This window comes from Lactuca saligna, chromosome 8, assembly GCF_052625555.1.
Source record: "Lactuca saligna cultivar CGN05327 chromosome 8, ASM5262555v1, whole genome shotgun sequence".
Classification (NCBI taxonomy): Eukaryota; Viridiplantae; Streptophyta; class Magnoliopsida; order Asterales; family Asteraceae; genus Lactuca; species Lactuca saligna.
In genome coordinates, this window is record NC_136424.1 from 60,276,490 (window position 1) to 60,294,052 (window position 17,563).

Genomic DNA, 17,563 nt, shown 5'->3' on the forward strand with positions numbered 1-17,563 from the left:
CTAGTGTTGGATTTTGTTTTGGTATTGGGCCTTGGCCAAGTTAGAAAAAAAAACGACAGGATGGACTATATGGACCCTTAGTCAGGATTGATAGTCTATATGTTGACTCACCATTCATTATTTTGGATAGTTCAGGAATTTCGGTGAGGCGGTACTTCGGGAGTCGATACTTCAGTTCAGACCGGCATTGCGAGGTGAGTTATCCTCACTATATCAACAGGGTCTAAGGAACCAAGGCCGGACCTTTATCGGATTTGTATTTGGGTATACTCTTGATATGTTTATTGATCTGCTAGATCTACATCCTGGTAGTTAGGATGGTATTATGTTACTGGCGTAGTTTAGGTCGGTATCCTGGTATATAGGATAATGTTATGTTAGTGATCGGTTAGGTCAGTATCCTGGTTATAGGATGGTTTGTGTTAGTGATCTGTTAGATCGGTATGATTATTTGTTATATACATGCTAGCGTATGATATTTATGTGCACATTTTTGTTTGATTGGTATAGGGATTGGGTTGAGGTGGGTCCTGCTTCGTGTTGTAGGTCAACATACCCAGGGCGTACCAGATAGACTGCAGGCCCATGAGTGCATATAGTCAGGACGAAGGCCCGGCGAGCGGTCCGGATAGGCTGAAAGCACCGAGAGTGTGGTCTAGATGTGCCGAGGCTCAGAGAGTAGGCCAGATAGACTGAAGGCCCGGTGCGGGCGGTCCAGTCATACTATAGAGTCAGAGAGTGGACCAGGTGGACTAAAGGCCAGGTGCGGGCGGACCAGTCATATTGTAGACTCAAGATGCATGGTTGTTCTGTGTTTGTTATATGATATGTTTATTGTTTTATTAGGTTGGTATTTGGGGTAACTCATTAAGCCTTCGAGCTTACATTTGTCAATTATTGTTACAGGTTTAGCGGATGACCGCGTGAAGGCGAAGGCGTAACCGTACACTCCCTCATATTTTGATTTGGATTTCTAGGATACTATGATATGAAACTATTTGGAAACCTTTTTGAAATGACTTTTAGTATTTGAAATGTTTTTAAAAGTTTAAAATTGACATGATTTTTATGGGTTTTACAACTAGTTACTGTGGAGTTTGGTGAGAGTCTATGGATTAGATGCTCTAACGATGGTGGACGTCATGTATAATTTGATTTAAGGGATTTTTTGTAACATCCCAAATTTTAATTTCTGATGATATATGGTCCACTAGCATGGCCTAGACTGCTCCAGTGCGCCAACGTGGCCTGGCGCGCTCCTAACATTCCCTTGCCAGCCTTGCTGGGGACTCTCCTCCCGGCCTGGCTTGGCGCTCCCTTTCTTGGCGCCCCCTTGTCGGTCTCTCCTGGTGCGCACCCATCAGCCTTGCCTGGGCGCGCCCGCCAGCCCCGCCCGGTGCCTCCGGGCAACCTTGCCCAGCTCCTTGCTAGTTGGGCCTGAATTGGGTTAGCCCAAGGCCTGACCTAATTCCACTTGACCTAATTGTCTACTATAAATAGAATAGTGCCTCCTCCATTAAGGAGGACTTCTCCCTAGGGTTCTTCCACACAACACCAACTTGGTTCACTCCAGCTATGGAGGACCATCTTAGATCTTCTAGTTGATCTAACTTGATCATCGGAGTCCGCTCCCAGGGTACAGTCCCTGGGGTGACTCTAACAACTTTGCTCTGTGATGTCCAGATCTCCGCCGCAACAGAAGACCAGAAGACTCGCCGGAGGTCGATGTCACATCAATTTCCAAACTAAAATTTTCATTTTTAAGATATAAATTTGACAAACCAAAATCACGTTCTATAAAATCCAAGTACCATAGTTTCAAATCACCATAATAATCCAGAACGTGTGGAAGTCAAAAAGTCAAAAATAGGAGATGCACATGCTTCATGGTCAAGCTAGAGTCTTCCCACTGCCAGTAGCACAACTTGAAAAAGATTTAATTTGTAACTTTACGTACAAAACTTGGTGACTTCCCCAAAATATCACAAACATCCCAGTAAAAACTATACATGAAGTATTGGGCCTCTTTAGCTCACGACCCTTTCCTGTTTAGTTATCATCTCAATCAAGTACTCTTTGACTCATGACTTATTCTGATATTGCCATTAAACCATCGAGCATTGTTTCACTCGTGGCCTACCCTGATCTTATCATCATCCTAACACGACACATACCCTACCAATCAACAAGCAAACAAGCGACAAGCTTCAAAACACAATCCATAATCAAGATTCTATTGGTCTAGCTAAGCATACTAACATGTCGTAGTATTACACATGCATTAAACACATAGATAATCCAATCATGACATAGGTAATATAGTGAAACTTACATGAACTTAATAAAAATAGTCTCATATTTTTGGAGAATAAACAACTAACCCGAACCACCTATAACCAAATAAAGGTTAAACCAGTGTTATAAAAATATCAACTAAGCGCTACGCGACCGACTAGAAGGCGCCTAACAATTAATCCTTACGTACACAGAGCGAAGCAATAGCAAACGATGAACTTTTAACACCTTTAAGAAACTCTATTTCAATAGAAACTATTTGAGGAATTATTAGTGTTGTATTAATCATATTAACTTATTTTGTTATGATATTAGTGGTATTTACGACTAATCTTCGCCTAGCCGATTAATTTCTTAACCCCAGTAACTGACTAGCTAAAGTCGAGCGTCTTTACAACCTTAGGTTAAACCTTAGACTATAGCCCAAATCCCAAAAAGTTTAACCAAATATCAAAATGGTCAAAATTTCAATGATTATCACGTCGTGACCACTAGGCGACCAAACAGTCAGGAGTTGCATCCTCATCATACTTAATTTCCAATGTAACAAAGTCATACATGATTAAAACATATTTCCACCATCTTGTAGGTTTTATATATATATATATATATATATATATATATATATATATATATATATATATATATATATATATATATCAGTGAATTCTATTTCAAATGTATCTTACTTGTGAGATTCTTTTTCATGCGAATCGATTCAAGTTTTAACCATAAAGCAATAGTAGTATTTTTGTTGAGCATTTCTTGGCAGATATATTGTGTAGGTGTAGTTGAATTTGAGCTAAGGCTTGCAATCCTTTTTCTCAACTTCCGTTAAAGTAGTCTAAGCTTCACCTCCAAATAAATCGAGTGTATTACCATAGTCGGCTTGAACTAATAGACCGATGATCTTCACTTACCATAGAGAAAACCTAGTGTCATTATCCAAAAGAAAGAAGAGCGTACTTCATACAACCCTGAGAGAAAATCGATTATGACCTTATAGAAGATTTATAGGAAAATCGATTTGTGGATGTAGATTTGTTGGCATAACATCAATTTAGACCTAAAGAAGTCCAACATAAATCAATTAGGGTTTAGGAGATATGAGAAGAGAGAGTAGGAAAAATGATTAGGAAGAACCACATACAGGATTTATAGGAAATTGGCAAATGAATTGTGCTAAGGTTTAGGGAGATATCAATTTAGAGTTATAGAGTAATAGGCTATGATACCACTTGTAATATCATAACAAGAAAATTGAGTAGTAGGGACGTCACTTTTAGCGACGACATACCCTTTAGCGACGACATCAGAAGAGACACGCTTAGTGTCGTCACTAAAAGTCTATGTCGTCGCTAAAGGTCTAGACCGGTGATCCGTTGGCGTCATGCTACTATCAATCTTGGCCCTTGGTTTGGAATATAATCCAACGAATAGGGTGCACTCTTAGCGATGATGTTTTCGCCACTATTGGTGTGGATCTGTGTGACCTACATCAGATGTAATCTTGGACCTACAGTTTTTACATGATCTGAGGGCCCATAATCACAAGAAAAGGCACAGAAAATTCCCTCAAACATGTCTTTCTATTGGCCTTCATGTCGCCGCTAAAGGTGTCGCCGCAAAAGCCTTATCCCCTTTTGTTCGACAACATCCCAAATAGCTACTCCAGTCACCCGTTTTCTCTCTTGAATTTTCAGATGGAGACACCATATCTCTGGTGTATTACGATGATTTTCACATGCGAACTCGTCCAACTTTCCTCCACCACCAACTCGCCGGACTAGTTCATCCATTTCCATCGACAAGCGTCGATTTCCAGCGACATTCAGCGATTTTCGACAACATACCCTCCTCCGGCATTGATTTCCGATGACGATATGTCCTCCTTTCTCTTTATCTTTCTGTTCTGACCTCGATTCCTCTGCTTATGTGTTGAATTTCTCCTAATTAAGGGCCACAACATCCCCCACTCAATAGCGATATTCGGCGACCACCACTTGATGTTTCCGGCCACAGGTGCGTTTTTTCGGCATAATTCTTGTTACTCTTTCTATTTTGAGCTCGATTCCTCCACTTAATTGTTGAATTTCGGCTGATTAAGCACCACAATAGTCACCACCGCCACAACAAAGTTCTTTTTCGGCTACCACCACTACTAGTACGCTAACAGTTGGATTTTCCGGGCACATGTGCATTTTTCATGTTAAATTTCTCCACTTACTTGTTGAATTTCTCTGTTACGCATGTATGATGTGTATATGAACTTGTTATATTAAATTTGTATATGAATTGAAAGTGTTTGTAAATTGTATATAAAATTTATATATGAAATTCATATACAATATGAAATTTGTATATGAATTGTAAGTGTTATATGAACTTTGTATATGAATTTGTTATACGAAATTTGTATATGCATGTTGTAACATGAAAGTTGGTTTTGCATATTCAAAGAATTGATTGGTATATATGCATGTATTGTATGTGTTTTGTATATATCTTTGTTGTATATGATTTGTCTTACAAATTTGTATATGAAAGTTGTATTTGTATTTTTTAAGTGTGTATATGTGTATTTGTATGCATGCAAATACAAATTATATGTATATGTGTAATTGGTATATGTATATGTGTATTTGGTATCTATGCAAAAGTAGTATGCTATAATTGACAATGTGATTTGAAGTACAATGCCATTTAATGTCATATTATATTGTATGCATATATATTCACTTTGTGTTATAATATTTCAAGATCTTTTTGGATTGCTCGATCTTATGGCTGTTGTGATGGGTCATGGAGGTGACGTTGATGACGAGCCACCACATCCTTTTGGCGAAGGTTTTGGTGTTCACCAGATCGATGGTAATTAATATTTATTCTAATTCATTGTATTTCATATTGTATGTATATAAAAAATATTGTGAGTAATATTTTTTTAATGCAATTGTACCTCCCGACGAAGAGGCATGAAAGTAAACAAGAAAATGCATCGGTTATTCAAAGCAAACAACAGACGGCCTCTAAAAATAGTATTTGACATAAATACTTTTATACTGATAGGGGATGTATACAAATTCTTCATTTGAGAGGTTGCGAGTTATATCTGGCGCGACATAGCTTTGGAAAAGAACGTCTGGAATGAAGTTACAGAAACCGAAAGGAATGGCTTGTTTATGTATCTTTTGGTAAATTATTTATAAAGTTATATTTAACGTGTTTAATTTTGATTATTTTTAACTTCTCTATTTTCTTGTAGACATTTTTTGATTTTCAAACCATTTCAAATGATCCTGATGCTACAATTTTGTGGGCTTCATTGTATAATTGGATATGTTTACGGTACAGAGGTCGAAAAATTATCGCAAAAACTAAGTTTACTGATATGGACACAGATGTGGGACAACAAGGGATCGACTTCCCACAAGTATAGGTCCGGAGCGTTGGAGTGCTACTATTGACCACTTCTTAATAGATAGGCATAGTAAACGATCCAGTGTAAACAAAGAATGTCGGAAGAAGCAAGTAATTAAGAATTGTGGAGGGACGTGCAACTACGGTAGTGCTTGTTTCAAGAATGTAAGTTACAATAACTTTTATTCAATTATAACATATTTTGTAATCTTTATTCAAGTATAACATATATTTTAATGTTAAACAGAATTTGAATAGACTTGAAGCATTTCATCGTGGGCATGTCAATAAACAAGGGGACTTCGCTAACCCGTTAGTCGAAGAACAATATGAAAGTTTTTATTGCTTGAAAATGAAGTATAATGTTGTTTTTTAAGTATATTGACAGTATTTGTGAAATACATAATGTTTTAGTTGTTGAGGTTGCTTTACAAACTCAACACATAGCCGACTCTGGTGGGATCCAAACTTCATTGATTGGATTGTTGTTTTTCAGAAGGTGTTAGGTGCTCGAAGAGGACATGTGAGAGGCATCGGGCCTAAGCCTTCCGCAGCGGGTACAAGTGCTTCCTTCCAGTGGCAGTCACAATCACAAGCACCGCAACCAATACATGTACTTATTAAACTCTTAAAGAATGTGGTAGCTTAGTACTTTGCTATATTGTGAAGAACTTGATGCATTTATAGTAAACTAGAAAATTCTCCTTTTCTAAATGACAAAGTTTGAGCTACTCAGTATGCAAATTCAGTAGAAGATTTTGAAGCTTAATGTCATGAAGGCAAAAACAAATTGCATAAATCTATGCCAGTGGTTTGAAAATCGAGAACACGAACCATATATAATATATTATATCGTTTTTTAGAAAGAAAATAAAGGATTTATAATATACATGATATAGTTTGGTTTCCCTACTCATGCCAAGAAAAGTCAGATACATTAAGAGTGACATAAGTCTAATTGCATCTTTATTAACCCCTATAAATCCTTCCATAGATGGATTTTTTTCCACTATAATTTACAGACAAAACCTCAATAATTCACCATAATAACTCAACTAATTGAAAAGCAATTCTCGAAATCAAAACCATATTGGTTCTGAAAATCGATACTTCGTAACCCAACTAATTGAAAAGCAATTACAAAATCAAACCCATATTGATTCAAAAGATTGATTTAAGTTTGAATAATAAGAAATAGGCAAAATGATACCGACATAGATACAGACAAAAAGAAGTAGATAGCAACAGGATGGGAATGAGAGGGAGTAGAATACCTGAAAGCAAACTAAATCTTCAATGTGAAGATGTCGGATGTTGACGTATGTGTGTATGTGTTTTACCTCCCATTTAAGTCAATTTGTAGGATGAATAAAAGACAATGGTAGATATGACATGAGGTGGTGGAAGCCAATGGTTCATGTCTACTGGTTCGGTAGAGAAAGCTGTAATTAAAAGTCGAAATGAATTAAGTAAAAGTAGAAATAGGAGGATAATAAAGAATGTATCAATAGACACAGTCAATGGAGGTGGAGGTTCCTATTGGAAGGGAAGGCAACAATAAGGTGTTGTTTGATTTTCTGAAGCAAAAATTCAAGAAGTCTGCGGACCACCTCTGCAACCCTCTGCAGTAGAAGAGATGGACCAAACGGTTGTAGATTATAATAAGAAGCGGGTTTGTTTTTTTAACATCTGCATACTGCTACAGATATTAAAAAATTAAAATAAACTAATTTTATAAACCAAAAATAGCTTTTTAATACGTAAACTTTAATAATATATAACATTTCGGTAAAAATTAATGATATTCAGTAAAAAAGAATGATATTTCAACAAAAAATAAAGATATTTTAGTAAAAAATAATGATATTTTATCAAGAAAATATCATTATTGAATATAAAAAAATGAAAAATAACTTCAATAAGAATAAACGAAAAAAAACGAAAAAAAATGTGAAATAAAACTTTAATAACATATAATCAAAATTTCAGCAATAAAAAAGAAGAATAAGAGGTTGGAAGAGGTTGGAAGAGGCAGTACAAGTGTTGCGCCAAACAGAGCACGCGCAGAGGTTTTTGACTCAGAAGACTTCTAAAAAACAAACAGCTGCGAGATAAAAAAGTGTTGCGCGTGTGCTACGCCGCGCAACAATAAGAGGTTTTTTCAAAAAAAACAAACAACACCTAAATGTTATTAGAAAAGAAGGACGACAATGAGGATATGTGCAGACCAAATTTAGGAAACCATGTGGCCAATGTGTAAACCACTTAAAGAAGAGGGTATTGAACCGTGCAAACCGAAAATTAGTATGACAAATTTATAGGGGTGGAACCAGAAATTTTCTTTAGGGGTAGCACAATTTTTTTCCTATTCTATTGTTTCTGTGAAAATGTCTACAATGCGACTTGAATAAAAGTGAGCAAATCGTTTTAAATGGTATAAAAAAAGTTTGACATGTAAAATTTCCTAAAAACCAAAAAGTAAATGCTTTTGCAACAAACAAAATGAGCTAATTAACCATGCTAAAAAGTAAATGTGTTGGCTGCAAATAAAGTGAGCTAATTAACCATCAGTACCCAAAACTCGTCTAAAGATTTTACCAGTCAAAAGAAAATTTGATTTGTCTATAAACCCGGCTTCATAATCTTATTCATAATACAATTAAGCTAAAAAGTTTCCAACTATCAAACTTAATTTACACCTAAAATAAACTTTCTAAAGTTAAACTAGTATATGCTCTGACCATCTATGAGATAAGTTTTTCAATCTTGTAACAAGACTACCACCTGGACAAAGGAATGCTAACCTTTAAAAAGAAACCGCAAAGATTGTTGTTTTGGATCATTATGCTTGTAATATAAACAAGTCTTGTTCTTTACTGGATTAGACATACACTTTTTACTGTCACAAACATAAGACTATAAACTTACACCCTCTACCTTTAAGACATTTCAGCGAACAGTTAATATGCACAGACTTGTTCAAGAAAGTCAACTTGTGCATATGAACTTAAATTCGGGAGTTTGAAATCAAATGACTAAGAAATTGTGAAAAGGATTACAATACCTTTTAGATATATAGTTCAAATTGTTTTAGAAACTCCAACTCCAAGAATGATGACTCGTCGAATTTCTTCTACTGTTAAAATTGATTGATCTAATACGAGAATCGATTCAATGACACGCCTGAAAGATGAAACACGATTCATTTTATTGAAATTATTGAAATCAATTGTCAATCTATTTTAAATAGTTGATTATGTTGCATTTTGTTGAATCTGGGGATTTTGAATGATTCAAGGAGCCAATAAAAAGGCAAAACAAGAAAGGGATGGAATGAAAACAGGGGTTAGCGGGAATAAAAAAGAAGTGTTTAGAGGGAACGATATTTCATCAAGAATACATGTTTCCTTTCTAGCCACCAACCAAACATCCAATTTTTCATTCCTTTTTAATACGGTAGTCCTTTCCTGATTCTATTACCACATACCAAACAGGGATAAGGATTTCTGTGACTTCTTGAGTTACACAATTCATTTGAGGAGTAGCACCTTGGCACACACCCGATTCATCTGCCTTCTCTTATCTTCTTCTCCAGAATCTTTGAGGGATAGCACGAGCTACCCCTGCCAACTAACTAGTTTCGCCCCTACAAATTTATGAAAAGAAGTAAGTATATTGTTCCCTAAACCCTTTTTTGAATTAATAATATATATTAATTGTGGTAGTTTGATATTTTGCTTATTTGTTAAGTGCTTAATTCATTTGTTATGAATTTGGTAGTTTGATAGTTTGTTAATTTGTTGAAGACTTAATTGATTTGGTAGTTTGATAGTTTGTTAAGTTGTTAAGGACTTAATTGATTTGGTGGTTTGATAGTTGGTTTAATTCTTAAGGGCTAAATGTGCGTGTGACTTAATTGTTAAGGACTTAATGCATTTTTAAAGTAAATTTTGGTATTTTGGTATTTTGCTTATTTGTTAAGTGCTTCATTCATTTGTTATGAATTTGGTAGCTGTAAGTTTGTTAAATTGTTAATGATTTAATTGATTTGGTAGTTTGAAAGTTTGTTAAATTGTTTAGAACTTAATTGAGTTGGTAGTTTAATAGTTTGTTAAATTGTTAATGACCTAATGTGCTTGTGACTTTAGTCTTTAGTAATAATAATTTGTTTTTTTAGTTTGATATATTTTAATTTATATTCTTACTTTATAGGATGTGGATGTTAACGCTTTCACCAAAACTCATCGTTTGTGATGACTGTTAGAGATATTATTCGCTCATTTAGCAAGCAATTCGACAACACAAGCTACCACGAGGAAATGACGATGGAGAAGACGATTAGTATTTCTTGATTTATGTTCTGGGTGATGTTATTATGGATTTATTAGAATATGAATTTAATCGACTACTATTCATGTTTATTAGATTCTTTATGTAATGTGATATACTTTGTGTATGTTATTTGATGTTTTATGTAATGCAAATTTCTAGATTATAATTTTTGTAATTTTATAAATTTTGCATTTTATAATATAAACTAGCATAAAATATAAATTTTATGGAAAAAAATGCATTAGTGACGACATTATTTGGGATGACGCCTTTTGCGACAACAGGTACCTCGGGAAACTTTGCCGAAAAAACACCGGCCAGTGGCCAGAATATTATTAAGGACGACACCTTTTGCGACGCTGATGAGTATTAGTGACAACACCAATAACGATGCGTTTTAAGTATTAGCTATAAGGTAATTGTGACAACCTATTGTGACGACATGTCGTCGCTTTAGCAATGACTTTTTTGAGTGTTTGCAACTTTTTTGTCGTTGATGGTGCCTTTTCATGTTATATATGATGCATGCTTGGATCACATACAATCACAAACTAGAACACAATAAATTGGATGGGGACCCTTTGCAGGAAAACCACAAAGGTACTAGTGTGTGTGTATATATATATATATATATATATATATATATATATATATATATATATATATATATATATATATATATATATATATATATATATATATATATATATATATATATATATATATATAGACACAAGTAGGTCATGCGAAAACATAAATATCTTGCGAAAACACGAAACCATATTTTATCTTATAAAAAATCAAACACAAATACTATAAAAATTAAATTTATTAGCAATAAATTAAAGATAATAAGTTGACATTGAATTGTGTTTTGATAATATAGATTTAAAAACGGTTTTAACAACTATTTTTTTTTTCCACATCCTTAACCACTGTTAAATTCATGTTTTCATAATAAAAATACCAAAAATCATGTTTTGCTAATATGAAACAATTTCTCATGTATCATCGATTATCATCATGTAGTTCAAAGTTTGAATGGATTATTGTCCAAAATATAAGGTTGAGGTGGCACAATCTCATAGTTTTCTCTTGTTTTCGTGTTTTCCCAAATTATATATATATATATATATATATATATATATATATATATATATATATATATGTCATTTTTTGTCATTTAACTTTTGTTTTGTGCTCATTTGATCATTTAACTCATTTTAAGTTTAAAAAAGTTACCTAATTTTTGGTTCGGTCACTTAACTTTTGGATATATGTTCATTTAGTCATCTAATTTTTAAAATTATGATTATTTAGTCACCTAACTTTTAAAATTATGCTTATTTTTAGAGTAAATTACACGAATGGTCCCTATGGTTTGGGGTAATTTACACGTTTAGTCCCTAACTAATTTTTTTAACTCGGAAGGTCCCTACTATTTGTTTTTGTTACGCGTTTGGTCCCTACTGTTTGTTTTTGTTACACGTTTAGTCTCTATCTTACCTAAAAAGACTATTATTGAAAAAGGGGAAAATGGTGGGGTAGGTGAGGTAAGGTGAATGAGGTGGGATTGGGGGTGTGTTTATTTAAATAAATAAATAAATCAAGGGAAAAATAGTATTTTTTATGTAAGTCAGGGACCAAGCGCGTAACAAAAACAAACAGTATAGACCTTCCGAGTTAAAAAAAAAATAAGTTATTGACCAAACGCGCAAATTATCCTAAACCATAGGGACTATTTGTGTAATTTACTCTTATTTTTATAGTTTTATTTTAAAAGTTTAGTAATTAAATGAGTACAATTTTAAAAGTTAGGTGACTAAATAAACACAAATCCAAAAGCTAAGTGGTCAAACCAAAAGTTAGGTGGCTACATGATCACAAAGCCAAAAGTTCGATGACTTTCTAAAATTTAAAAAGAATTAAGTGACCAAATGAACACAAAACAAAAAATTAAGTGACTAAAAATAACTTATACCTTATATATACTGGCGACCCTTTGTAGAAAACCACAAAGGCACTGGTATATATATTTTGATTTATGCAAGAAGGTTACAGGATTCTTTCTTGATCTCTAAAGTCAACGGCGATCAAAGGAATGTAGAGAATCAATTAAAACATAGTTCCTAATGGCCTTATTAATAGCATTACAAAGAGAATCCTTAAAACAGTCCAAAACCATCCACAACACATCAGTGGAATGTTACCTTATGTAACAAGTTTGTCATAAAACGTAACACTCACACAATTAGACAAAAACACATGTTTTGACACTAAGGGGCTGTTTGTTTTTTGTATGAAGATCTGCGCAACCACTTTTGTCTGCGCTGCGCAGACAACGCGCAGACATATGCCCTCGCAGATTGTTTGTTTTTTGGAAGTACGCAGATCAGAAAACGTCTGCGCGAGGTCTTCCTGGCACAGGTATGGGTCACTGTCTTCAAAGGTCTTCAGACCTCATTTTAACCTTAAAAAAAAAAAAAAAAAAAAAAAAAAAAAAAAAAAAAATATGACCACCATGCAGTTTTTTTTTTCTTTCATTTTTTTGTTAAAAATACATTTTTAATGTTTATAACATGAAATTAAGTTTAAAAATTCAATTTATTTTAACGGCCCGCAGACGTTAAAAACAGTCTTCTTATTGCAGACTGCAAACATTTGATCCACCTCTTCTGCCGCAGAGGCTTGCAGATGTGGTCCGCAGACTGCAGACATTTTGACTTCAAAAAAACAAACAGCACCTAAAATATTTCCTTAAAGCGCAAACTATTCACCAATTAATGAAAACATCATTTTGTGTCAAGTATCTCAGTTAATCTCAACAATTTAATTAGAAACGTTGACATTTGAGCAAATATATTCACAAACATTGGCTAATGACTTCACAAATAGCCAGCAAATCTCGTTTACATGAACAAATCTTTCCTCAGTTGAGTCATCTCCCCCTTCCATCCACCTTCTTAGAACCCCCACAAAACTCGTTAACCTTTCAATATACCCGAGTCAATAATCCAACTTTCCCCACACCCCCGGGCTAATAAATGAAAAAATTGCAAAAATAGTCTCCATCCATTTTCAAGAATCAAAATCTTGAATCTTTGATTACATGATTACATCTTCCTTTCATTTGCATAAGCCGATGATGTTGAAGAAGATGGCATCTTGAATCTTGCAATCCGTTCATCTTCTTCACCACCAAAAAACCTTGCACCCCAATTTCCGGATCTTTGAACCAACCGAGAGGATACACGATCACTATCTTCACCACCAGATGCATCATAACCATCACTAGTCGATCTCGACAGCGGCATCACCCCCACATGGGCGGCAGAGGGAGGCAGCCCGGTGGACTTCCGCCCCTCCTCAGCCCCCGATGAGATCCTAACCGGTTGAATATCCGGCGAGTCCAAACTACTATCCGGAGAAGACCCGATGATTCCATTCGAACCCGACATTGGCCGGAAAACACTCCGGGCTTCAAGCTGCAAAGGCACCAAACCCGCCAAACTGCCGCCAGTTGCTGGCAGCTGTTCCACCGGTTGTAAATGTTCCGGGAGGCGGACCCGCTTGCTTCCCCGCCTTCGATTGTTATCGATGCGTGAGAACAACCGGCGTTCACTGCTTCCGAGGCTGCTATCCCTTTCGAGACCATATGGGCCTGGGCCCGGGCCCATACCCAGGCCCATTTGTTGTGATTCTTTTCTTGAAACGGGTTGTAAGATTTTGGACTTCTTTCGGGCTTCTGCTGCTGCTTTTGACACTTCTTCTGCATTCAAACGGGCCAAGGTCCACGGGCTGATTTTCACGGGTGCCGGGTTCTTTTTCTTCATGGGCTCTTCTATTGTCTTCTTCCCCAATGAGCTCACTGAACCAGTGTCTTGTGGAACTACATCATACTGCAGAAAGAAGTTAATCCATATTAATATTTTCCTTTCAATTCAAATACTTTTTAAACATGATTTATCCAAATAACTAATTAAAAAAAAAAAACCTGATCTTCAACAAACAAACGTGGAGGTGTACACCAAGCTCCTTGACGAAAATTATTAAAGGAACTTGCACTGCTTAAACCAGTTATAGAACTTGCAGGTGACATTTGAGGACTTTGTTGTCCACCCATTCCTTGTTGTTCTTGCTCCCTTAATGCTATGATGTAATCATAAGTACTTATACCCTATCACACAAGAGTTTTTTTTTTTTTTACTAATTAATAATCTTGATTATGATTTTCACAAGGATTTGGAGAAACTGAGATGTGGAAAGCTCACCTTCTTTATGAGAAGAATGTGGAAGAAGAAAAGCTGAACAAGTGGCAATGTTGCAATCATAGCCAAAATAGTGCACACTGCCTGTAACATTTAGAGTTTGATCTTTGTTATATGATTTTAAAAGTAATATGGTTGACTTTAAAGTTATAAGATGGAAAAGGAAGCTAAACACACCACAACTATAACATAAGGAACCAATGAGAAGCTGCTTCCAAGTTTGGAAGCTATATCTAAGTTGAATCTCTTGTGATCAAGGAAACAGCATATCAAGACAACGATACCAGTTGACCATTGAAGTATAAGCTGCAATTTTTAAGAGTAGAAGGAATAAGAGATGTCAATGTTTGACTATGTGTGTTGAAAAGTCAACACTGAGAAAAAATGGAGAGAGTTGGATTTACCAGGAGAAGAGCAGAGATCATTAGAGTAAAGAACTTTCTGTAGTTCTTCTTGCCTACACAGTTATTCAACCACTGGAAAAAGAAAAAGAATAAATGAATATGCTTTAAATGTGTTCTCCAAGAAGTAAAAGGAATTATTTCATGAAATGATGAAAGTATAATTGTTATATTACCCTGCAATGATGATCAAATCGATCCACACATTTGTCACAAACTCTACAATGCTTGCTATACTTGAAAACCTGCAAAAAAAAAAACAACCATGGATTTGTTTTTAGATGCTAAATTCTCAAAAGTTGTTGATTCTTTCTTGTGTAGAACTAGAAATAGCACTACATACATAGTCAAGAAACTTGACTTTTCTTTGTAAAGTGTATTGCTTTTTCAATGTATTATGCTCTTGACATCATTCTTTTTGTGTATTTATTATAAAATCAAAGAAATTATGTTAATGTGTATCTTTTTTCTTTAGTTTATGGCAAGAAATGCACCTCAACTTCACACAAACTACAGTAAAACATGCCATCTTCACTCGTGTGGAGTTCAGAAGATTCATCACTTGGATTCGAGCAATGGCACATCAAAGCACAAGGAATTAAAGCCAAGATAGCCATTAATGGTTTTGATGTTGATGTGTCATTGTTGGTTTCAGACACGTTGTCTTCAGTTCTTGAATCTTGATTCTTGCTGTTCTTGATTGAAGGTTTGTCTCCAACACTTGCAGTGTTTGGATCTTGTATTGATGATGCTGATTCACCACCATGTTTTGATTCTTTTACTCTATGACTTGTTTTGTTGTTTGGGGCTTTAAGATACTTTTTTGACTTGAAAACTCCTGGATCTGCTGGATCTGCTCCAGCACACCATATGTACAAACCGAATGCAGATATAATCTGGGAAGACAAAAGTGTTGAGATTAAGTTTACTCAATGATTTTAAATAAAATGTATATTGAAGGAAAATCACACAAGGGAAACTTTGTAGAAAGATAGAACTTAATGGGGAAAGCCTCATTTCTCTGTTTAAGTCGAAAAGAAACTCACATGTATAGCTTACTGGATTAAAAGACCGAAAGGGTAAAATGGTCATTTATTCGTTTTCATACAGGTCACTAGTTCAGTAAAGAAACAAACACCCGTATATAGTTTACTCGATTAAACAACCATTTAATCAAAGGTTAAAATGGTTATTACTTGTATTCATAGAGTTCATTCAGTCAAAAAAGAAAGACTTTATGCATAAAGCACTTTATATTAAAGGAGAAAAAGAAAAGGACCCTAAGTTTTGACTTCAAGGTCTAAAAATGGTTTGAATTCTCAAGAAACTTGTAGCAATCTCAATTGAACATTGTTCTAAATGCTAAAACTGTGAAATGTTGTGATGAATTTGTAGAATATTCGTGTTTGATTCTGAATATGGAAAAAGAATTGGTTGATTTCAAAAGTCAAAATCCTTAATTTGACCACATTTCAATTCAGATAATTCACTCTGAGGTCACGAATAGTGGCTGATAAGTGCCCTTCTGGAACAGCCTAACACAACCAAACAGATAGCTAGAAAACAAACAACAATTTGTTCACAAAGTTACTACTTCTTGATATAAAATGAAAAATATAACCGTTGAAATGATTATTCACGCAAAAAAAAACATCAACGAGAAGAACCCATTTAGAATAACATAGAATTAACTGAATTTAACAAGCAAAATCACATAAGAAACACAAAATAAGAGACAGATCTCTGGTTTTAGCACCAAAAGGGACTTCAAAAAGGTTGAAAACGTAGTCAAGACGCATAATTGAGAGTAAAGATGAAAGTAAACTTACGAGAGGAGTGTAGATCCCCATTACAATATACTGATACATCTTTTTTCCAACAAAAGGAGCGAAGAATACATAGAAACCAAAACCCAATGCGAGAAATACAGAAACAGCTACCACCTGTTTATAGGTTAATACAGAATAAAGTTAAATTTCAAGAGCTTAAAAGGACTCAAGAATGATAAGAACAAGTGAAGAATTTTTTACAGACCTGAAGAGGATGATATGGAAGTTGCCATCCATGTTTCCTCATCTTTGCAATGTTTATCAGCTAGAAAATTTATCTGTGTATGTGAGAAAATGACGAAAAAGACCTCAACTTTAGGGTTAATTCTGCTATCTTCTCACTTGGGTTAAAGTCGTTTCCTTTCACCTTCCTTCATCTCATCAATGGTTCATCAGAGAACCAAATATGGGGATCTTCAAGATCATCACCATATTCATGTAGTGAACAAAAACGAAGATGAAAAACCCATTTTCGATTTTAAGATGTTGGTGTTCTTGAGAAGATGAAAATTTGCTACAAATCTGTCGGATTCAGTCAATAATAATAGTGAGAGAAATCTGGGTTTTTTCTTGAATGTTGGAGAGGAGAGAGAGAGAGAGAGGAGACAGGAGGGAAGGGGATGCAAAAGGACAGTAATAAGGGACTGTGTTTTTCCTTTCAAGATTGTGAAATTACATATTTGCCCCCATACCTTGTTTCTTTTTCAGTTTTGTTGGCATTGTGAGAAGTGATGATCCCCCTTTTTCATGGGTAAATCATGTGTCACAGGTCAGTGGCAAAGCCAGTTGTATATTTCTGCTTTTGGATTCACTCCAACAACATATATATTTAAAGCCTTCTTTATCACCTCTTTTACTCCTTTCATTTTCTTATCTCTCTCTTTCTCTCTTTTGTAGCTTTATGATTTCTTGATTATTTTCCCTCTTAAACTTTAAAAAGTTGATTACCAAAATATCCCTTGGGTAGTATCCAATTGTCACTTTCGGTCCTTTGGAGTTTTTGCTAGTATTAATGGTC

At 34.9% G+C, this 17,563-nt stretch overlaps 1 protein-coding gene across 1 annotated transcript; it reads right to left on the bottom strand.

Annotated features, from left to right (window-relative positions):
* Positions 1-12,842: 12,842 nt before the first annotated feature.
* Positions 12,843-17,288, bottom strand: LOC145008895 (putative protein S-acyltransferase 22). Its single transcript, XM_078967522.1, has 9 exons — positions 16,751-17,288; positions 16,546-16,659; positions 15,211-15,612; positions 14,893-14,961; positions 14,720-14,791; positions 14,493-14,621; positions 14,319-14,399; positions 14,042-14,224; positions 12,843-13,946 (listed from the first exon to the last, which is right to left on the bottom strand). Exons 1-9 carry the CDS (start codon positions 16,790-16,792, stop codon positions 13,161-13,163), a joined length of 1,878 nt encoding a protein of 625 aa, XP_078823648.1. The 5' UTR covers positions 16,793-17,288; the 3' UTR covers positions 12,843-13,160.
* Between the last annotated feature and the right edge of the window lie 275 nt (positions 17,289-17,563).

Excerpts from the sequence above, each read along its gene's own strand:
- LOC145008895 (XM_078967522.1), bottom strand. The coding sequence starts at position 16,792 with ATGAGGAAACATGGATGGCAACTTCCATATCATCCTCTTCAG. Across the intron at positions 14,962-15,210 it reads GTAGTTTGTGTGAAGTTGAG|GTTTTCAAGTATAGCAAGCA; the intron begins GTGCATTTCTTG and ends TTTTTTTTGCAG. Across the intron at positions 13,947-14,041 it reads GTTTGTTTGTTGAAGATCAG|TATGATGTAGTTCCACAAGA; the intron begins GTTTTTTTTTTT and ends TTCTTTCTGCAG.